Source organism: Meriones unguiculatus, chromosome 8 (genome assembly GCF_030254825.1).
Source record: "Meriones unguiculatus strain TT.TT164.6M chromosome 8, Bangor_MerUng_6.1, whole genome shotgun sequence".
Classification (NCBI taxonomy): Eukaryota; Metazoa; Chordata; class Mammalia; order Rodentia; family Muridae; genus Meriones; species Meriones unguiculatus.
The window spans coordinates 20210004-20227888 of NC_083356.1; the positions used below are offsets into that span (position 1 = coordinate 20210004).

Below are 17885 nucleotides of genomic sequence, written 5' to 3' on the forward strand. Positions count from 1 at the left end.
CATACCAGAAACAACCAGCATGTCCACTGGATTGACAGTTCCTCTGGATCTCAAATGTAATACCATCTCCTCACAAGTTTCTAATAACCAATGTGGAACAGCCCTCTGCCCTGTCCATCACATTCTTCTCATTTGTTTTTGAGAACATAAAGGTAATAATTTGAGATACCACATTTTCTCAAGTTATTTTATGCATTTTAAAGTTGTTTTTTTTTGAGACAGGGTGTGTCTACATAGCCCTGTCTTAGAACTCATTATATAGACCAGGCTGACCTCAAACTCATAGAGATCCACCTGCCTCTGCGCCCCCTCCACAATTGCTGAGATTAAAGGTCACCAGAGTGTAGCCAGTATTTTATGCATTAAAAAAAAGTTGAACTTACCATTTTATTTTTTTAAGATTTACTTATGTATACAATGTTCTGTCTGCATGTACACCTACATGCCAGAAGAGGGCACCAGATCTCATTATAGATGATTGTGAGCCACCATGTGGTTGCTGGGAATTGAATTTAGGACCTTTGGAAGAGCAGTCAGTGCTCTTAACCTCTGAGCCATCTCTCCAGCCCCTATTTATACATTTCTTATACTCTTATTTAATTGTTCAGACAGAGTCTTCCTCTTAGTCCAGGCTGGGCCTGGAACCCTCCATAATACTCCCATCTCAGCCTTCTATGTTGGGATTACAGGCATGAACTACCTTAGCCATTTTGTATCCCATTACAATTGAAGCATCATGAAAATTGGTGCTTCCGCTATCAGCAGAAACTACAGGTGTCTGGTACAAAAGAGCCTTTGTATACTGATACATAAATGTACAGCTTTCAAAATCTTTACTCACATTTCAGAAACAGGGCCACATTATGTAGTATGGGGTAAGTGGCTTTTACCTGGGGTAGTACAATAAACATTGAGTAGGAACAGACCCTCTCATCTCTAATGCTACTGCCAGCAGAAAGCCTGAATAGTAAGCCACCGACTCCAGCAAATCTTCCGAGACCATGAACCAGGGTACCTCTCACACAACTAGTTTATCCATCTGGTGTATTTTCCATCGTAGTTCTTACTGTAATTACTTATTTATATCTTCTATTGAATGTATGTATTTTGACAAGAACAAATGTGAGTTTTAGGATAGCCAGTGCTACACAGTGAAAGCCTGTCTCAAAAAACCAAACCAAACAACCGGAAACAATGAACTATGCGGTAATTAAGGCTCAATAATACAAAGGTTAGAATATATAAAAGGAATGCTGCGGCCATTAGCAACAGCTTGCACCAAGTAACATGGGCGAACTGCCCTTGGAGGACCCAATCCCTACCTCTACCCCAGTATGACACCATAATGCAGCCCTGACATATACATGTCCCTCTGCTCGCCACACAATCAGAACCCTCAAGTTTGTTAGCAGCCCACAGTACTAACATTTCCTTTAAAGCAAAAATGTGCCTATTTGTAGTCACTTCTACCACCGCCAGCAGCAACAGAGCCTGAGCTGGAGGGAAAAGTGCTCACTTTCAACGGTGTTAGTTTCTAACTGTCAAACCATGGTGGACTACTACGCCACTCTAGGAGTGCAGAGATATGCGTCACCAGAGGATATTAAAAGAGCATACCATAGAGTGGCACTTAAATGGCATCCTGATAAAAATCCAGAAAATAAAGAGGAAGCAGAGCAAAAATTCAAAGAAGTCGCCGAGGCCTACGAAGTATTATCAAACGGTGAAAAACGGTCCATGTATGACAAATATGGCAAGGAAGGATTAAATGGCAAAGGTGGAAGCCATCTTGACGACGAACGTGAGTACAGTTTCACATTCTGTAAGGCAGATGACCTGTTTAAAGAATTTTTAGGTAAAAGGGATCCATTTTCGTTTCACTTCTTTGAAGACCCACTTGAGGACCTTTTAAGAAGTTCAAGAAACTCCAACGGCAGCAGAAGGAGAGGCGCAGGATCCTGTTCCTACGACCACCCCTCAGTGTTTGCCAGGCTTTCTTCTTATGATCCGGAATATTCGTCTTATGTTTCACTGGGGTACGAGGACCTTACTTCATTCTCTCCCCTGGCATTTGATGAAACTGGGGTGGGCAATTACATACCCATGACACCTTCAGGCAAATTTGTTAATGGAAGACATATTAATATAAAGAACACTTTTGAGAACCTCCATGTGAGAGAAGCTGAAGATGATGGTGGGCTGAGATCCTTTCTTGTGAATAGTATGTCAGATGAAGAGGGCTTTGCAGAAAAATGTAACTGGAGGAGACATTTCAACAATTATTCACCAAATTACTACAGCCCTCCAAATATACCTCAATATACTCTTGTGGAGAACAATGAACAAGGTACACCTTGGGTCACCAGCAAGAAGGATCCTTCCATTTTCTCAGCAGGATTTAAAGATGGTGGTAGGAGGAAAAAAAAGAAGCACAAAGAGGGGCAGAAGAAGAAGTCAAACAAAAGGAATAGCTAATTGACTCTAGACACATTAAGATCATATAACATTTGAACACCACCCTTTTGTGTGTTTTGGTTAATCAAAGAGTTTTATGGATAACACTTATTTATGACTATGTAAGATTAGGTGGGTGTTTTGCTTTGCTTCTCTGTTTTTGAGACAGGGTCAACTATGTAGCCCTAGCTAGCTTGGAACTTGCCAAGGAAACAAGGCTGGCCTCAGAGATCTGCTTATCTCTGCCTCTCAGGTACTGGACCCGAAGATATGCACTACCTCGAGTGAGTCCTTCCCCCAACCCCTCCCAAGACAGGCTTTCTCTGTGTAGCCTTGGCTATCCTGGAACTCATTTTGTAGACCAGGCTAGCCTCCAACTCACAGAGCTCCCTCCCGAGTGCTGGGATTACAGGTGCACGCCACCATGCCCAGCAGAATTTTTTTTTTAAATAATGTTTTTTAACAGGATTGTGGACATTTGGTCAGCAGTTGTTCGAATAAGTTATGCCCAAAAAGATGAATGTGTGGTAACTGACTTCAAACTATGGAAAACTGCAAAGCTTTTTTTTTTCTTTTAATGTTTTGTTTCTGAATGGTTTGAATATAGAATTTTTCCCCCAGTGGAGTTTATGATCTATTTAATTTCTTTAATTAATACTGTCACAAATTTCTTGTGAATGTACACAGCATTAGGTGATAAAATCTATTATAAAACACAGGTTCAGACTATACCAAGTATTTTAAATTTGAAATAACCAGACATATTTGCCCAGATATTCACCAGCTCTATTCATAGAACCCAAGAGGTGGAAGGAACCCAAGCACTCAAGACGAAGTTATTAACAAAAATTGATGAATCACACTTGTGTGCACTCACGCTCATGCATGCACAGTCTCAGAAACAAAACAAAACAAAAACCCTGCCATACTGTCTGCCTCTGTGGCTCAGTTGTTTGATGAGGGCCATTTTAAACCAAACAAACCAAACAAAAACAAACAAAACTTGTTATTTGGTTTCAACATGGATGAGCTTTCGCAATAATTGGAATACTAAAATCTTAAACTGCAAAGTGAAATAAGCCAGTCACTCACGGACAAATAATGTTCACATAGTATCTAAAGCAGTCCAAACAGAGACAGGAAGTGAAAAAGAGGTTGTTTGGTGGCTAAAGAGCTTCAGACCTGAAAAAGAAAAAATTCTGGAATCCTACATCTCAATAATGTGAATATAGTTAATACCATTGAACTGCACATTAAAAAAATATCTGATATGTGAACTAAATTTAATGTGTATTATGCCACAGTTAAAAAAAAAAAATAAAGGCAGCATTTCTGGATGTGGTGGCGTATACCTTTAATTCCAGCACTCAGGAGGCAGAAGCAGGCCAATCTCTTTGTGAGTTCAAGCCATCTTGGTCTACAGAGTGAGTTTCAGGACAGCCAGGGCTACACAGAGAAACTGTCTTTAAAAACAAAAACAAACAAACAAAAAAGCCAGTATTACCCAAGATTACTTCAAACAACCTGGATATATCATGTGTTGCAATCCATCACGCTCTTCAGGCATAAAACTTTTGAGTTTCATCTTGCTCGAATGTGCGATCTGGAAATGGGTTACTGTAAAACAGGTATAGCTATTCCATTTAATGATCATGTTGGGAGAAAACACAGCGAGTTACAAATACATTAGATGCCAAACAAATGTTATGAGCTAAATACTAATTTCAAAACTGGTAGTTCTTAGTTTTCTGTAATGCTTTCATCTTCATGATGAAGGCTTCACAACCTTTTATTCATCCTTTCATTCACTCAGCACTATTTGAGGGCCTACTATTTGCTGAGCATTGTTAGGGTTTGTTTTTTTTTTGGGGGGGTGTTGAGTGGGGGACTGGGTTTCTCTGTATAGCCCTGTCCTAGAAATCACTTTAGAGACCAGGCTGGCCTCAAACTCAGATATGCCTGCCTCCCAAAAGGTGAATGGCATCACCGCCCATCCAAGTGTTAGGTATGTGAGGTATACACAGCACTAAGCAAACAAAAGCCATAGTCTACAAACTGAAGATAGATAATAAATGAAGGAAAATAGGATCTGCTGGTGATTTTTAGTTGCTTGATTAAAGAGATAGCCAAGTGGATACTTGGTGAGATAACTCCAGCTATTTGGACTAGCAAGGTGCAGTGTTCCTAATGTTGGCTGCATGAGAGGAGCGTGAGGAGCACTGAGATCAGTGCCTCAAATTAAGGATAGCAAATGGATGACGCCAAACGATGAGAGGAAGCAGATTCTGCAGAGACTGCTTGATCACCACATGCATGGTTACTGTTACACAGGAGAAACTAAGCCAGAGGTTTTGAGGAGGAATCACATATTGAAATTGGCCTCCTCTGTTGCTGCCAAAAGACTCAAGCAAGGTTAGAAAAAAGGAATCAAACTATTGCCACAATCCATTTAGGAGATTATAGTTCAATGGCAATGGGTGTGTATGTGAGTGACAGTGATAACATTAGGATATCCTGGACAGGATACACTGACAGAGTATGACAAGAGTTAGGGCCAACAGTTTTTGGAACACAGGAAATAGAAGCATGGAACTGTCTTAAGTGAGACAGGAGAGAGGGTCTAAGTTTTGGAAATGTTACATGAGGGATGCTTGGCTTTATTAAGACTGAAAACAATGTGCTACAGGACTTGAGTTTATACACTGCCATTAAGTTCTTCCTTAATAACATTTACTGGCAACATATATCCTTTTTTAAGATTTATTTTTATTTTATTATGTGCATTGGTGTCTGGCGCATGCATGTCTGTCAGATGCCCCGGAACTGGAATTATAGATGGCTGTGTGGGTGTTGGGAATTGAACCCTGGTCCTCTGGAAGAAGAGTGACTGGAAGTCAGTGACCGCTCTTAACCGCTGAGCCATCTCTCCAGCTCCTTTTCTTTTGTATTTTAGAAATGTAATTATCATCAATTCTAGGCATTATTAAGATGCTAGTCTCAAATTCCTGTAAATCACTGTATTATAGGATTGCAAGCAAATCACCCAGCAGCATTAAAACCAATCATTTTGTCCAAATAAGTACTAAACTGAAAGCCAGAAACAACTATAGTACCTACTATTTTGAGATGACTACCATAGCAAATGTGAGCTTTTGTTTTGTATTGTCTCAGTGAGTAGGTATGTGGGGAGGAAAGGTAATTTATTCTTTAGGAGAAAACAAGGACAATTAATATCCAAATTCATTTTTCAGAAAATAAAATCATAAAAGCTTAGGGTACTTTAAATGGTATTTACATGTGTCATTTATATGATTAGCTGTCTCCACGAAAGATTAAAGTTGAAAAGAAAAATCCATTTCCAGAACCAAAAACCCAGTAAGAATGCCCTCATATGTCCCCTAATTTGTCTCTCCATTTTTCTTTGAGCTGGATTGCATGTAGGGCAGGCTGACCTTAAACTTGCTATGAATTCAAGGATGGAGATGAACTTCTGATCCTATTTTCTAAACAATGGGATTATAGGAATGTGCTACAACATCTGGCCATTTAACCACCTTTAACTAAAAATCAAATTTAATTCTTTCCCAATAGCTTAAACTCCCCCCCCCCCCCTTAAGACAGGGCATAGCTTGGCTGTCCTGGAATTCACAGAGATCCACTCGCTTCTGCCTCCCCAGGTGCTGGGATTAAAGTCGTGTGCCATGACATTCTAATTGTTTCTTCAAAGAAGATACATGGTCTTTGCTGAGCCAAAGCTCAGCTTTTTCCATAGTATGCCCAGGAATACCAGTCCAAGATTTACCACAGGAAAGAGGGCTCAATGGACAAAAATACATTTGCCAATCACTGCTAAATATATCATTTCCCTTTTAGAACTTAAGACTGACTGGGAGTATACAGATTGCAGCTTATGCATTTGACCAAGTAATCATTTTTTAAAAAGATTTCTTATTTATACAGTACTTCGCCTGTATGTATGCCTGCACACTGGAAGAGGGCACCAGATTTCATTATAGATGGTTATAAGCCACCATGTGGTTGCTGGGAATTAAACCCAGAACAGCCAGAGCACTTAACCTCTGAACCATCTCTCCGGCCCTCAAACAATCATTTTGGCATAAATACCATAAAATGCTCAGGAATATTAAAAAAAAAAATTCCCCATCCATATCAAGTGAAAATGTTTAGTACCACCACTGTTCTTGGTGTTCTGTGGTCATGACAATGTTTGCTGTCAGGATGACTCTCACTATCTGCTTTGTGAGACCCTCAAGTCTTAAAATCCAATCTCTAAAGGCGTGCCTGCATTTCCCTCTCTATCTCTGCTTATTATATCCTCCTTTAACACAGAACCTTTATTTCATTAGCATATTTAGTAAGCTACACCACAGTTATTTTAGTGTTCACATTTGGTACTCATGTTTTGTTTAGGTTAATTTCCTTTTCTATGTCAGATTTAACATGTATCTTAAATGCCTTAATTCGAAAAATGCATATTTTTGTTTTGTTTTTTTGAGACAGGGTTTCTCTACGTAACAACCCTGGCTGCCCCAGAACTCTCAGAGCTCCACGTGCCTCTGCCTCCTGAGTGCTGGGATTAAAGGCATTCACCACCACAGACAATTGAAAACACAACTTTTAAATATTCAATTAGTAGTTTATTTTGCTTCTTAGATGACTAGCAGCATATTCCATCTCATAAAATCTTTCAACCAACTAGACCTTAAATGAGCAGCATTTGTGGGGCTAGAGATGCGTCACTCAGTGGTAGAGTCAGTGCTTACCGGTGACAAGCTCCAGGTTCAATTCCGTCACCTATAACCAATTAGACAACAGACACAAAAACAAACAAAAATCCAAAACAAAACGAAAAGATCCTAACCCCCTCAGCTACCCTGACTTCATATACGAAAGCCTTCCTCAGGTGAGAAAAATTTTTGTTTGTTTTTGTTTCATTCAATCTTTTTTTGAGACAGGCTTTTATTTATGTAGCCCTGGCTGTAGTGGAACTCACTATGTAGACCATGCTGCCCTCAAATTCCGAGATCCACCTGCCTCTGTCTTTCTAGTGCGGGATTGAAGCATGTACCACCACACCTAGGCTATAATATTTCTTATGGTAGCCAGTATTCCTTACCTAGGTTATAAAGTTTCTTATGGTAGTCAGTATTCCTTATCTAGAGCAGCAGCTCTCACTCAGCCTGGGTCACGACCCCTTGGGAGGGGGCTGAATGATTCTTTCACAGGGGCTGCATATCAGATATTCACGTTACAATTCATGACAGTAGCAAAATTATAGTTATGAACTATCAATGAAAATTATTTAATCTTGATCTTTCTAAAGAAGGGCAACCACATGTAGTTGGGGAGGGAGGTTCTGGGAGGAGTGAATGATGAAAAGACACTGTATGAAAGCCTCAACAAAAATATATTTTAAAAAAAGAAGAGTAACCAAGAACACTACAGATATTCTAAATCTATTTATGAGAAACTCAAAACCTAAACTTCAAGGATAACACAATACTTACAATGCAAAAAATCCGTTCCTATCTTTCCTGAGTTCCCATACCACTTGGGTCAAGGCTAATCACTGAGACATAATGTCATTTCTTGCTTGTCTTCTCCCCTTTCTTGGCTGTGAGCAACTGTGGTGGAGTACAGAAGGCAGCCACAATAACTAACTCAAAAGTTACTGGATAAAATTGCACTTTTCGGCTCATGAAATGAGGTTGCAAAAGCACTCTACCAAGCAGAATTAGGGCTTAGAATTGGGATAAACGACTGGACACAATCATGTAGCAAACATCTGGTTTAATTGTGTTTCAGTTCCGCACTGGTAAACTGAAGATTCAATGTAGCTCTTAAGCTAAAAACTTTTAGTGGTAATTTAACTAGATGCTGAACTTACTTTCCTTAGAAGCAACACATAGTAAATTTACAAGTCTTTTATATATTTTTAGTTCAGTATCTAGTCCTAAAGCTGGACCAAGCCAGGATTTACACAAGCTTCCGGGAAGTCAAAGAAGCAAAAAGCTGGTTTTAGCCACAGCTTGTGATTATAATTGATGGGTCGCACATTTTCATTCACAGCTTAACTATTAGGATTACAGAACAGAGAGCTAACAAAGTAATTCATTAGCAGCGAATCCAAGTATCACACACACATGCCAGGACAAATTTTGATGTCAAATATCCCATTTTCTGGTTAACATTTTGCATACCTCACCTAAAATATAACTCAATATTCGGTCCCCTTGCAAGGCTGATGACTCATCTTTTCAGGATAAAAATTTGTTACATTAACTGCTCACCATACTGTACACGGAGGGTTCACATTCCCCGGGGCTCTATCACCTGACTGTTAAGACTTTTAGGCACGTCCCCCGTCTACTACTTTATAATCTGCACTGTATAAAGCACTTGTTCCTGAGCGTGTTTCTTCTATCTTTTGAGCCAATTCTATGAAAATTTAAAAACCCAAAACATTTTACTTTGCCCTAACAAAAAACAAAACAAAACAAAAAAAACGGTACTTGACATAAGACACTTCAGCCAAGTGTGATGATAAAAGACACGATATTTTGAATTCGAGTAACTCTGAAGACAGTCCCTCGGAGTTCCCTTCTCTTCAGTGGCTTCAGCTCCCCAGAATAACAGAACCTTAAGCCCACTCTTTCCCAGAGTAACCCGGTCAATTAAAACAAACAAACAAAAAAACCCACAAAACTTCGTTGGGGCCCCAGGAGCCGACTGGTCGGAGAACCAGGGATCATCAACTTGTAGCTCTTTGGGCTGCTTTAGGCTTCTCCAAGGGAAGACCTGAAGGGGACGCCGGCGGGAAAGAATCTAACCTGAGAGGCTGCGGAGCCTTGCTATGGCGGGAACCAGCTTGGGGACTGAGAGCAGGGAAGGCATGGCCAGCACCCACGCGTCAGGAAGAGAGAGTACAAACTGCGGGGAAAGAAGCCGCCAGCGCAGCCGCGTCGCCAGGAAACCAGCCAACCGCCCCGCCCCTTCCGGCAGACGCCTCTCGCGGGCTTTCTCCCAGGCCGGCGCGGAGTGGTGACGTCACCGGCTGGGTTTTTGGCGCGCCGGCCCCCCCGCCCCGCACACCTAGTACGGAGTCTCATTATGCTTCGTTCCCAGCTTCCCATACCATCCTATGCCAAAGGCCTCCTTGTGTCCCGCTTGAAAGCACACACGCAGGGTCCTTTATTTATCCCAGGAGTTAGGGCAGAGGACGGAATACGGCCCCGAGGGTCGGCGTGTAGAAGCAGGCACTATCCCGGACAGCTACACTTCCAGAAGGTTCGAGGCGGTGCACAGGTCCAGAAGGAGAGGGAGTAGGCATGAGCGAGCGAAGGACCGGGGTCACGAGGCCGTTGGGGGGGAGGAGCCTGCGGCCGGGGAGTTTCTAGTCTGTTCTGGCTCGCGGCAGCCGCCCACTTGTACTCGGTCACGTTGAGCTGCGCCCGGGCCTGGCGTAGGGCCTCCGCCGCCGCCCACCGCCTGCAGCCTCCCGACCATGGATCCCCGCAAAGTGAGCGAGCTTCGGGCCTTCGTGAAGATGTGTAGGCAGGATCCGAGCGTCCTGCACACCGAGGAAATGCGCTTCCTGAGGGAGTGGGTGGAGAGGTGAGTCCTGGGCCCCGCGGACCGTTGGGGACGGGAAGAAGGGGGAGCTGGGCCGGAGCTGGCGTGGGGCGGAGCGGGGAGCGATCCTGGCTAGGACCCTTCGTGGATCGCTCCGTAGTGGCTTTGAGAGGTTGTCGGAGGCACCAGGAACTTTGGATAATTTAGGGTTGGGAAGGTAAAAGCTAGAGCTGCGTCTCCGGTAATGAAGTCTCTATGGGGTGTGTTTTAGGGGGAATAAATGGAGGTTGTGGGGATTTGGATACTGGGAATAATTTGAGAAACAAAACAAAGCTTTTATAGAGGGCTTTTTTTTTTTAAACTGACGTTTTAAGTCGCATTGACCCATATATGGTTTTAAATGTTATGTAGATTAATAATTTCAGTTGCCTGAACTTAACCTTACAGCGATTTTAGTTGCACGGAATTGTGTTGGGAATCATTTATACCCACGTTAGTTGTAACTCTTATCACTTCAGACTCTTTAGGACTGTGATATTTTCAAAGACCAGCGTGCTTGCAGGACTTAACTGGAGAGTATTTTCTCCTGTAAATAGGTTTTGTGCTAGCTGCTCGGAAACAGTGTTACCAGGGAATTGTTTTTCCTTTTTGTTGTTGTAGTCTGGTAGCTAAATATTTTTAAGATGATTAGAAGGAAGCTTGGGCACCATTAGAATTTAGGAGTGGGGGCGAACAGCAGTGCAGGAAAGCTGGGAATCTCTGCAGTTCCAGGAGGAGGGAGATGAAAAGAAGTCGTGCCTTCTGAATTAGGGTCAGGAATGGAAGCTTACGAAGCTTACAAAGCCGTTATAAAAATGGAAGAGGGTCGTAAGAAAAAGTGTTGAGGATTCAGAGTGTCAGGTCGGACGTGTTCAGGACTTTGGCAAATAACCAGTGAAGAGGTGGGAAAGATAAAGTTGCCCCCCCCCCCCCCCAATTTGAACCCGGAAGCCTGGCAGCCTCAGCCGTGAAGGTCTGAAAGCAGCTGTGTGGAGGGAAAAGCTTGTGATCAGCCTATGCGCTTTGCTTTATTAAAGATAATTGTCGCATATTTTTGCATGTCTTCAGCTTTTCTGAGAGGTGGTTTTCTGGCCAGGTGATAGCAAGTCCAGTTGGATTAATTCTTTAGGGAGGGTCCAATTAATAATGTGTAATTTTTTTCTTTTTAAAATTCACATTTTTTAAGACTCACCATGTGGCTCAAGCTGTCTCAGAACTTGCCCTGTAGACCAGACTGGCCTCAAATTCACAAAGATCCCCATCTCTGCCAAGAATTGGGATTAAAAAGCAGTGGGATTAAAGACATTTGCCAAGAGCTATTGAATTTTTTAGTATATTTATGTGTATTAAGTGTTTTGCGTGTATAAGTTCATGCCTGGTGCCAAGGGAGGTAAGAGGATATTGGGTCCCTTGGAAGTGAAGTTATGCATGGTTGTAAGCTACTGTTGTGGGCGCTAGGACCCTACCGTGGGTCCTCTGTAGGAGCAACAGGTACTCTTAATCACTGAGCCATCTCCCCAGCCCCAGTGTGTAGTGTTGTGGGTGGTTTAGAATATAGTCTCCTCAGGGACAGGTGGAGCTCAGATTCTCCTCATTTCAGTAGGAGGAGGTGGCTCGCTCGTAATGAGCCTCCACAAATCCCTAATACTCTCACCTAGGAAGGGCCCTTTTATATGGTTAATAATTTTTTTAAAAGGTGTATTTGTTGTATGTATTTTGTTTGCACTTCAGGAAGTGCACTGCATACATTTTAGTTAGGCCAGAATAGGTTATCCAATCCTTTAGAACTGTTGTCCCAGGCAGTTGTGAACCACCATGTGGGTGCTGGGAAATGAACTTAGGTTCTCTGAAAGAACTGCAAGTACTCTTAACTGGTGAGCTGTAATCTCTCCAACCCTTCCATTATTTTAAATCCTACCAGAGGGCTAAGCTGATGCTTCTCTTTCTGTTGTTAACAAGGAAACGAGAGTTGGGGTCTTGAACAGGTAGGCCTCAAGCCTTCTAATGCCACTGTAGCTGCTGTTTAAGAGTACAGATGAATGATACACAATTGGTTTTGTTAATTACTTTCTGATAGTTTAGCGATCTGCATATTGCCGGAGAGCTTCCTCAGCTGATAAAAGGAGGGCTGCAAATCTTGCCCAGGAAGGAATTTTTTATTTTTATTTTTTAATTAGAGCTGGTCGATGGAGGTTGCATGCCTTTAGCCCGGCATGGGAGGCAGAGGCAGAAGCAGACCTGTCTCTGAGTTCCCGGCCAGCAGTTCTATAAGACAGCCAAGGCCACATACAGTAACTCTGGAAAAACAAAAACAAATTCCAACAGGAGGTTTAGTGCTAGTTCCAGTATACCCTTCCCCCCAGAAAAACAACCTGCCAGCAGGGAATTAAGGGGAACAGTGGGGCAACATGTGCCCGAGTTCCCAGTTACTGTGGAGGTTGAAGCAACAGCAGCCCCGAGTCCAGGAGTTGCCACACACAGCCGGACCCTAATAAAGACGAAACCCACCACCCCCAAAAGAATAAAACAAAACTCACATTAAAATTGCATTTCAAGAAGGTGGATAGGCGCTCCTTTAAGACATGAGCAATAAACTGGTGAAGGAATTTTCTGTGGGGAAAATGGAAGTGGTGATTATTAAGAATGTAAAATATTTCTTTCAACAAGCATAGTCTCGGGAAGCAAAAAAAAAAAAAAAAAACAAAAAAAAAAACTGTTTTGCGTGGTGGCTATTTTCGCCTGTTGAGCTTTTTATCCTTTTCTTTCTGCCAGTTTTGTAGCGGTTGTTGAATATGCAGAACTCTGAGAAACATTGTTCTAACAGCGGAGGAGAATCCTAGTCGATAGGGCTACGGTGTGCTGGTGTGCTTGTGTAACGTGGCTCTGAGCTCTGGTGCACACCCTTCAACAGTCCTGTGTTTTGAACTCTTTGCTTTCTCAAAAACAAAAATCCACACGTCACCATTAAGTATTTGTGAGGACTAGATTTCAGTGGCTTTTCCCTAATGAATAGCTTGCTAATCCCAAAGTTTAAGACATTTCTTTGTCCATTTATGTCTTGTTAAAGGAAGGATACCCAAATAAATTGTTACTAAAATTTTGGGTGAGGCTGGTTTACACCCAGCACTTGAGAGGCAGAGGCAGGAGGATCTGAGTTCTAGGTCAGCCTGCTCTACACAGGCTTACATAGTAAGATCCTGTCTCAAAAAAGCAAAAAAGGTGAAACAGACATACCAAAGGAAGAAACTGGGGCTGTTGTTTCCCCTCATTCCTCCTAGGGAGGGAGAAAGATCCTCATTAAACTTGTTAACCTGGAGAAATTGTGCCTGTGTAGTGAATTCCAGATTACATTCCGCAGAATTCTAGTCATTAATTACTATTCCCCAAAATAGCATCTTTGTGAAAATAGTGAAACTTTTTGGGGTGCTTTAAGAGCTTTCAAAACTTAAATTGGGATGTTGATAATGAACTTGCTTTCTGTCTTTCTAATTAATTAATTAATTAATTTTTGAGACAGGATCTTACTATGTAGCCTTGGCTGTCCTGGAACTTGCTGTGTAGACCAAGCTGGCCTCAATCAGAGATCTGTTTTGTCTCTGTTTCTTGGGTTCTGGGATTAAAGGTGTATGCCACCATGCTTGGCTCTTTGTGTGGTTTTAAAAGATGTTAGACTAATGGATTCTTAGATCAAATATATAGTTATTCTGAACAATGGCAGCATTTAGAGCAAACTGTTTTCAACAGTTTAAACTTGGGCAGATACTGACTATAAGAAGAAAAAGAGAACTCTGAAATGGTTTCAGCTCTAGGAATGCTAATAACATGAGTATTCTTGGACGTAGAAGACTGTATTTAGCCCAGTCTGCAATGGTTGACAGAGATGCAAAGGAGAAAGAAATTGATACAAGCTCAATTAAAATTACGTATATGAAAGTTTTTAGTGCTGAACCCGGAGCATGTACTCTACCAGTTTTGCCATGAGCCCACCCAAAAGTTTAATTTAGATTGGAAGAAAGATAGCATAATGATAGAAATAAAGATAATATAGTGTACATAATGAGCTCCAGGCCAGCCAAGGCTTGTGAGACCTACTCTCCAAAAAGAAAGAAAATTAAAGAAATAGAACCAAATGTGAATTCATAATATTGTGAATCCAGGTAATCAAACACATTTTGCAGTATCTCATGAAACATGGATTTTAGTAACTATTTACAAGTGAGTAGAATGCATTTCTACCTCAATATAGAATTTAGAGTGTAACACCCCACTGTTTGTATACGTGCTTAAATAATGATAGCACAAGGCAGATTGAAGGTTTAAATTTGAGAATTATGAATGAGCCTTTGTGTGATCACATTTGAGGAAGGTTTCTTCCCCATCCTTCCTGATGGGTGATTAAAAAGAAAAACAAACAGCAACAACAACAACAAAACCGAAACAAATAAACAAAACCCTGTGCTGAAGATTTTTCTGGGAATCTAGGTTATTCTGGGTTTTTGTTTGTTTTGTTGTTGTTGTTTTTGCTTTTTCTAGACAAGGTTTCTCTGTGTAGTCTTGGCTGTCCTGGACTTGCTTTGTAGACCAGCCTGTTCTTGAACTCAGAGAAATCCACCTGCCCCTGCCTTCCCAAGTGCTGGGATTATAGGCGTGCCCCCCCTGGCATGGCTGCTACTCTGTTTTGAAACATTGAGAACATTGATCATTTAAAATTGGTTCAGACTTGGAATTGTGCACTACAATTTGGAATGTGAGAAACTTTGAAGTATAGGCTATAAATGAATTCTGTGTTTAATTTTTTTATTTTGGAATACTTTCTGGTTCAAAATTGATTGCTGATAGGCTGCCAACATGCTCAATCCAGTTGAGTGTTTCCTCCTAATATATACAAGAACAGTGCAGCAGCCATCCAAGTCAGGCAACTAGTAAGGATGAATTAATACCATACAACCCTTAGAATTGCAGGTTCCACCCTGTTGCCATGTTTTGTTTTCATTCTAAAAGTTTTCAGTTTTACCTTGGCTTTCATGACTTTGACAATTTGAGTATTACAAGCCAGTTATTTTAGTATTTCCCTCAATTTGGATTTGTCTGAGCTTTTCTTAGACTTAACATTTCTTGGCAGGGCTGTCACTTCACAGGGCTAAACTGTTGAATCTGTGTTTGGATGTCACCTACATTCCTGACACTGCAGTTTGAAACTTAGAAAAGACACAGTAAGAAGCCCTGTGTCTTCATTAAAATTTAACTTGAGAGCCAGTATTTGGTTACTGTGTACCTTTGAAAAGTCTTTGTTTGTTTGTTTTGGTTGGTTGGTTGTTTTTTTTTTTTTTTTTTTCGAGAAGGTTCCTCTGTGTAACAGAGCCCTGCCTGACCTAGACTTGCTTTTTAGACCAGGCTGACCTTGAACTCACAGACATTGCCTACCTCTGCATTCAGAGTGCTGGGATTAAAGGCTTAAAGATGTCCAATAACAGGACGGGCTTTCTGTTTATTTTTTAACTGTAGAAATGTTTGTTCTATATATGCTTATTTATTAAATCATTTTGTTTTACTGAATTAAAACATTTTGGCTCTTGTAATCTTTTGTAATGAAGGACCCACTATTGATACTGAGTCATGGGAGGGTGTGGGTGTGGGCATGTGCATGTAATTAGAAAAACTGCGCATTTATTCTTGAATGAATGGTCCTTAAAAAGAAATGTCAAATGTGGTTGAATTTGGTGACAAACAGACGTCATAGAGGGTGTAGGAAGATCAAAAGCTTAAGGTCCTTAGGCTTTGTGGTAAGACTGTCTTAGCAAATCACACCGAGCGCTGGAGAGATGGGTAGGCTCTTAGGACATTGGCTGCCTTCCAGAGTACACAGGCATAATTCCCAGCACCCATGCTGTTGCTTAGAACCTTGTGTCATTCTAGTTCCAAGGAACCTGGCTCTTCTGCCTTCCAGGGAATCAGCATGCAGGTAGTGCACATATGTACATGTAGACAAACACACACAAAATAAAAATAAATCTTTGTCACTAGAGTTAGACAGTCGTGAGCTGTCATGCCTTTGTGAGAACTGAGCCCAGAGCCCTTGTAAGAACAGTGAAGAATGAATGGTCTTAACTGCTGAGCCATTTTTCCAGCACATGGAGAAACCACCATCACCAAAAATCTCCACAAAGGCAAAAAAAAATTTTTTCTTTTTCAGTTGTTTCTTTAAATTTGAACTTCTGTTTCATGTTGGATATATTAAAAGATATTAAGGCATGCCACAGATGAGAGAAGATATTTGCAACACAGGAAACTTCTGGATAAAGGAAAGAATGCCCATGAGAAACACAATGTAATGAAAACCTAGTAGAGAGTTGAACGTTACAAAGTAGCTTTTCAGATAGCCAAAATTGTATGAAAAGGGACTCAATGCAATGAAATGTTGCCACATACTCAGAAAGGCTGGGGATTTTGAGTGACTAATAGCAAAGTCTGGGACTCACTGACTACAATTTTCATACATTGTTGGTAACTAGTATACATTGGTGTAAAGGACTTGGAAACTAGATGCCCGTCTAAATTCAACATAGGGATATTCCTTACATGCAGATTCTGCCAGTGGAAAGAAATGTGAATGTGGGTAGCACAGCTCTAGTCATGAAAGGAATGATGGACTGGTAGGACTTGCTAACTGAACCTGGGTTCTATGCTGGGCTCCCATTGTGGAAGAGAGCTGACTGCTTAACATTGTCCTCTCGCCTCCATGTGCGCACTTGCACTTCGCACCACACACAGACAGCAGTGACAAGATTTAAAGAAGATGGGCTGGAGAGATGGCTCAGCGGTTAAGAACACTGGCTGCTTTTCAGAGGACCTGAATTCAATTCCCAGCCACCACGTGGTGGCTCACAACCATATGTAATACTACCTGATGCCCTCTTCTGGTATGCATGAAGACAGTACACTCATACACATAAAATAAATATATCTTAAAAAAAGATTTAAGGAAGAAATGACATTTTGTAGTACTTTTACATGTTAATAAATCCTTAAATTGCTTAGTTTTTGCTGGTTGGTTTTTACCCATCAGCCGCTTAGGAATTTTCCTATTGGCATATATAAATTTATTCTTTTTGTAGTCTTCTCCCATTTGGAGTTTATATTGTTCCGGCCTATTTGGGAAGCAGGGCTTTGCAAAGATTCCAGTAGCTCCTACATGCTAGACAGTCATTTTACCATGAGGCTCCTGACATACTCTTGCTAAATGTCAACCTCAAGTTCTGCCTTTCGGATATGTCCTGCCTCCTATTTTCTAAGCTAATAGCTTAAGAATGATATATCATTGCATACTTACTGACTTCTGCCTTTTTTTTTTCGTTTTAGAAGGTTACTGAGAGCTATAATACAAGTCTGTTAGGCTGTAAGAGTCAGGGGAAAGGTTTTATTAATTAGTGTGCTAAAACAATTTGAAGTTGACAAAGAACTTATGCTTGTAAGCTTTGAAAGGGTATTGTAAACATTTAGTGTGTTTTAGGTTCATTGCGGCTTTTGTGAACTTACAGTGAATATTCTAAACAACTATCTTTTTTCTTATTTTAAGCATGGGAGGTAAAGTGCCACCTGCTACTCATAAAGCTAAGTCAGAAGAAAATATCAAGGTAAGTTCAGATTTCTTTTGTTTATTTAAAGATAAGCTACTGTATTTTTCAGCAGTACAAGTTCTATTACTCCTAATGTTTCTACTTGGAAGTATGATGTCTTAAATTTGTTGTCTTAGAAATTTTTCTCTTAGATTAAATCTGGAAGCTGATTTAAAACAAGAC

The 17885-nt window shown here is 41.1% G+C and overlaps 3 protein-coding genes across 5 annotated transcripts in view; 2 read left to right on the plus strand and 1 right to left on the minus strand.

Moving 5' to 3' along the window:
* The window catches only part of Xpnpep3 (X-prolyl aminopeptidase 3), a 46759-nt gene extending 37280 nt beyond the window's left edge, over positions 1-9479 (minus strand). The window contains exon 1 of one of the 2 annotated variants that reach the window (XM_021640316.2): positions 9306-9472. In XM_021640316.2, the coding sequence (XP_021495991.1) occupies positions 9306-9369 (64 nt within the window). In that variant the 5' untranslated portion in view covers positions 9370-9472. Of the gene's footprint in view, positions 1-9305 lie in introns of both variants that reach the window. The other variant, XM_060388996.1, reaches the window with a different exon arrangement.
* Dnajb7 (DnaJ heat shock protein family (Hsp40) member B7) lies at positions 1165-2909 on the plus strand. The gene has a single exon (XM_021640337.2). The coding sequence runs from the start codon at positions 1549-1551 to the stop codon at positions 2473-2475; it is 927 nt and encodes a 308-aa protein (XP_021496012.1). The 5' UTR covers positions 1165-1548; the 3' UTR covers positions 2476-2909.
* A 166-nt stretch (positions 9480-9645) lies between the features above and the next one.
* St13 (ST13 Hsp70 interacting protein) overlaps positions 9646-17885 on the plus strand; it is a 35515-nt gene continuing 27275 nt past the window's right edge. The window contains exons 1-2 of one of the 2 annotated variants that reach the window (XM_021640318.2): positions 9646-10089; positions 17663-17720. In XM_021640318.2, coding sequence (XP_021495993.1) covers positions 9980-10089; positions 17663-17720 — 168 coding nt within the window. In that variant the 5' untranslated portion in view covers positions 9646-9979. Of the gene's footprint in view, positions 10090-10243; positions 10265-17662; positions 17721-17885 lie in introns of those variants that run through there. The other variant, XM_060388997.1, reaches the window with a different exon arrangement.

Coding starts and splice junctions, on each gene's coding strand:
- Dnajb7 (XM_021640337.2), top strand. CDS start 1,549: ATGGTGGACTACTACGCCACTCTAGGAGTGCAGAGATATGCGTCACCA.